At 31.5% G+C, this 4,391-nt stretch overlaps 1 protein-coding gene across 1 annotated transcript; it reads left to right on the top strand.

Moving 5' to 3' along the window:
* Positions 1 to 3,194: 3,194 nt before the first annotated feature.
* LOC139429490 (piggyBac transposable element-derived protein 4-like) lies at positions 3,195 to 4,096 on the top strand. The gene is made up of 2 exons (XM_071195258.1): positions 3,195 to 3,941; positions 4,010 to 4,096. Exons 1-2 carry the CDS (start codon positions 3,195 to 3,197, stop codon positions 4,094 to 4,096), a joined length of 834 nt encoding a protein of 277 aa, XP_071051359.1.
* Positions 4,097 to 4,391: the final 295 nt, after the last annotated feature.

Raw genomic sequence — 4,391 nt, 5'->3', positions numbered from 1 at the left:
GTTATTGGAGGGATGTAAATCCAATTGCCCTTAAATTTTATACGGTCAATATACTTTCAGCAAGACAGTTGCCCAGCTTATCATTGACACATTGTGCCAAATGGTTAAATTTACAATTTCATCAAAAATGGTCTGATGAAATAGTCCTGATCTTACAATTATGGATTTTTATTTTTGGGGACGATTGAAACAAATTGTTAACTTCTATAGTTAGAATATAAAGTTCGTGCGATTTAGTGGTTTGAACATATCCGACACATTATTTATGCTGAGATAACTTTGAAAAATCAGTAATACATTTTTTTCCTCTTTCTAATTTTGTCACTCGATCCGGGGACATACTGTATATTGTGTAATAAAAAATTTGCCGAAAGACCGTGTCTATTTTACTTTTAATAAAATAACATTTTATCTTATTAGTTATTTGTTGTTATATGTCCATTTTAAGTCATAGACCAGGTGTCAAGTTAGCTCTACCTCACATATGCAACATATTAAAATCATAAGCAGAATTGTTACACGTGATCAATACGTTACTATGGTAATTGTAATCGTAATTCTGTTATCGTCAATTCTAAACAATCGTAGTAACGTTTGATGTACAACAATTTTGCTCATGATTTTAGTAAGGGTAATGTTGGTTTTTCAACATTGAACCTTACGTCATTAATACGCTATTATCGTAACTGTAAATGGAATACTGTAATTTGTCAATTTTGGCTTTAATATGACGTCATACCAATCCTTAGTTACGTTTGATGACGTGGGCGAAAATTTAAAGTACGTTTAGTATGCCGTTAAAGTGCAATACTTCAAAAATTCTTTATAAAAAACGACGCGACAAATTTGTAAACTTTACGACAAATTACAATAAATTAAGCGATAATTAATGACGTCCTTAGTTTTTTGTTATCTAGGTCTATACCATAGATTCCCACTGTCAAGTTAGCACTACCTTAAAAATGCATTATTTCAAATATTGTTTATAAAAAAGGAAGCGACAAATTACAACAAATTAAGCGACAATTAATGCAATAGTTTTTTTTATTCAAATGGCAAGATGTAGTCAGTAGTACTTGACTGACGTGGACCTGTGTCCTTTTAAGAGCTGTATTGTCACATACGACTGCAACACTGTAACAAACTTCTTACTTCAAACTTAGCAAATTGTGAGCTTTTCAAGGAAAGAAACTTTATTTTTAAATATCTTTTCGTTTTTGATATACTATTTGTTAAACACAATCCGTTTATTCAGGGCAAAACAACTTCTTTTAATAATTTTCAAAAAATCATAATAAATTGGAATTTCAATAAAACATTACAAAATTGTCAGCATTTGTTATTCAAATTATGAGGTTTTCAATGAAAGAAACCGATTTTCAAAACAACTTTTAGTTTTTGTGATATTAACTGTTAAACACAATCCGTTTATTCAGGGTAAACAACTTCTTTCAATCATTTTCAAACAATCATAATATATTGAAATTTCAATGAATTATTATAAAATTATCAACTTTGTTAGTAAAATTATAAGCTTTCCTATGAAAGAAACTGAGTTTCAAAATATCTTTTAGTTTTTGAAATATTAATTGTTAAACTCAATCCGTTTTTTCGGAGTAAATAACTCCTTTCAATCATTTTCAAAAAATCATAATAAATTGAAATTTCAATAAATCATTATAAAATTATTAACATTTCTTAATCAAATCATATCTTTTAATTTTCGAGGTATTAATTTTTAAACTAAATAACCTGTTTTCTCATTTTATAGAGTAAACAATTATTTTCAATCATTTTCAAAAAAATAGTAATGATTCGTAGGCTTAATAAATTCTTATGAAATTATCAGCATTTATGCTACAAATTATTAGCTTTCCAATGAAAGAAACTGATTTTCAAAATATCGTTTAGTTTTTGAGATATTAATTTTTTAACACAATGCGTTTTCTTATTTTTCAAGATAAACAAGTTTTTTCAATCATTTACAGAAAATCGTAATAAATCGTAGTCTGGCATATATTAAGATTAGCAGTCCGTCTTAAAAATCGATGATTTTTTTTTATTCGGTAGGAAATGACTTAAAGTTGCGATTTGACGTTTCTTTTTGGAAGTTAAAAGCAATGTTAAATATGCATTTTCGTATTAAATCCTAACCTGAAATTGTTTAATTTATACCCACGCACAAAATAAAAAGTTATTTTCACTAAACTTGTTGAGATTACAACATATTTTCGGATGAAAACCTTGTTTCTTAGGCTATCGATGCATAACGACAATTAAATGTCGTTAGATAGAATTGTTTCTACCAAATGTGTATTAATAGACTTTGTGTTAATAGATTGTGTATCAAATGATCTGTCAAATTACTGAAATATCTTTATGTTGTAAATATAAATGATAAATAAGTATAGTAGCTTATTTAATAGTAGTTTACTTAAATTAAAATAGTTATTAAAAAAGACATGTGTATACATGGTTACACAATAAAAATAAATAAATAACCCGTGTGACGATAGCAACAAACCTTCCAACAACAAACTTTTACCCGTAATTTCCTATCTATTTTATTAGCTGATATCTTTCTTATTATTAGAGATAGCTTGATTCTTTCTCTATGAAATCGTCGGATGTTGATATTAAGATCAATAAAAGATGAAGAACACCGTTCTGTACGTAAAATTGCTTAATATTACCAAACTTCAAGCCTTTGTGCAATTGTTATCAAAACCGAATTTTAAAAAACGGTGTTCACAATCAGAAAGGACGCTCCTTCAAATATCTTAATCCGGATTTTTGTCGATCAATATCTATTAGCATCATGGTTAAATCACCTTTAATATACATCTCTATATACAGAAACGTTTAATTGCTATTCCTTTAAACAACTTTCTTATTTGATATGAGGAAAACTATAGAAGTATATCTTGAAGTTATAGACTTGCACAAGGACGTTTTTGGTCAAAAAAATTACCAAATTCACACGTTTTAGCTGCTTTTAAACATTGTTGGAATCAATAACTTTCTTATATCACCAGGAAAAAACTCTATAACCAAGCAGCGATCGCCTCGTGTTATACACCATTAGAAAGAGCATAAAATTGTAGATAAGATAGATCTATACTTCTATAGTTTTCCCCCTATCAAATAAGAAAGTTGTTTAAAGGAATAGTAATTAAGCGTTTTTGCGTGTAGGGATGCATATTAAAGTCTGGTGGATGTGTGACGCCAATTCCAATTACCCACTGAAAGGTATAATATATGTTGGAAAACAGGCAAATAAAGCGCTTGCGGTAAATCAAGGCGAGAACGTTGTGATGAAATTAGTTGAAAAACACGCCGGTTCTGGAAGAACAATATATGCCGACAACTTCTTCTCATCTTTTGATTTGGCTACGGCTTTGATGACAAAACGGTTGGCATATATAGGAACTATGCGCAAAAACAAAGCCTGTGTACCGAAGGAGATGTTAGATCCAAAACGAGATGTATTTAGCACAGTATTCGGTTACCACAATAATAACATCGCACTATGCTCATATGTACCAAAAGAGAAAAAAGTTGTGGTTCTCATCTCGACCGAACATTATAATTCCGCCGTCGACTCATCGAAGCCATCGAAGAAGCCACTTCAAATTCTTGACTACAATATGTACAAATCAGGAGTGGACACGATGTATCAGATGGTTAGCGGTTACACGTGCAAACGGGGCACAAACCGATGGCCGTTAGCTCTGTTCTATAACATGTTGGACGTGGCGGGCTTGGCTGCATTTATCATCCATGATAAATTGGGGCATGTCAAGAGGACCGACCGAAGACGTGTCTTCCTTATGGAATTGGCAGAGCAGCTGGTGGTCCCTCACATGGAGCAGAGAGCAACGAATCCCATTGTAAGAGAAATGCAACACGTCAAACACGCAATGGCGTTATTCGGTGTAGAGGTAAGCATTTCATTTATTGATTCATTCAATTCATATTCTAAAATCAATTGTTCAACGTTTTCTCGCAGGTAGCTGCAGGCCCACCGATAGATGACCAACCAGCGCATGCTGTTCCGAAAAACTCGTTTTCATTGCATGCATTGCAAAAAACCTAATCTAATCTTTATTTTCCTAATCTTTTTTTTTACATTGTTATCTAGAAAATACACAAATATGTTTTTATTGTTGATCTTGTCTTTTTCCTAGCATTAAACACATTTACACATACTTTTAAGACACCTGCCTATGTACTCCCATACAAATCCCATATAGGTCTGCGCAGACCTAGTTGTACCAGTTAGCGCCAAAAAATCCATGAACCTCCTAGGGTTAAGGGCGATTTAAGCATGACGCCGATAGATCTTCACCAACGAAAATCCGGATTAAGATAATTTAAAGAGCGCTCTTTCT

This window comes from Onthophagus taurus, chromosome 3, assembly GCF_036711975.1.
Source record: "Onthophagus taurus isolate NC chromosome 3, IU_Otau_3.0, whole genome shotgun sequence".
NCBI lineage: Eukaryota > Metazoa > Arthropoda > Insecta > Coleoptera > Scarabaeidae > Onthophagus > Onthophagus taurus.
This window is presented reverse-complemented; position numbering and strand designations above follow the sequence as displayed.

Bases quoted from the DNA above. Each gene is read 5' to 3' on its own strand.
- LOC139429490 (XM_071195258.1), top strand. From the start codon at position 3,195: ATGCATATTAAAGTCTGGTGGATGTGTGACGCCAATTCCAATTACCCA. The intron at 3,942-4,009 runs GTAAGCATTTCA...GTTTTCTCGCAG, and splicing joins TGGCGTTATTCGGTGTAGAG to GTAGCTGCAGGCCCACCGAT.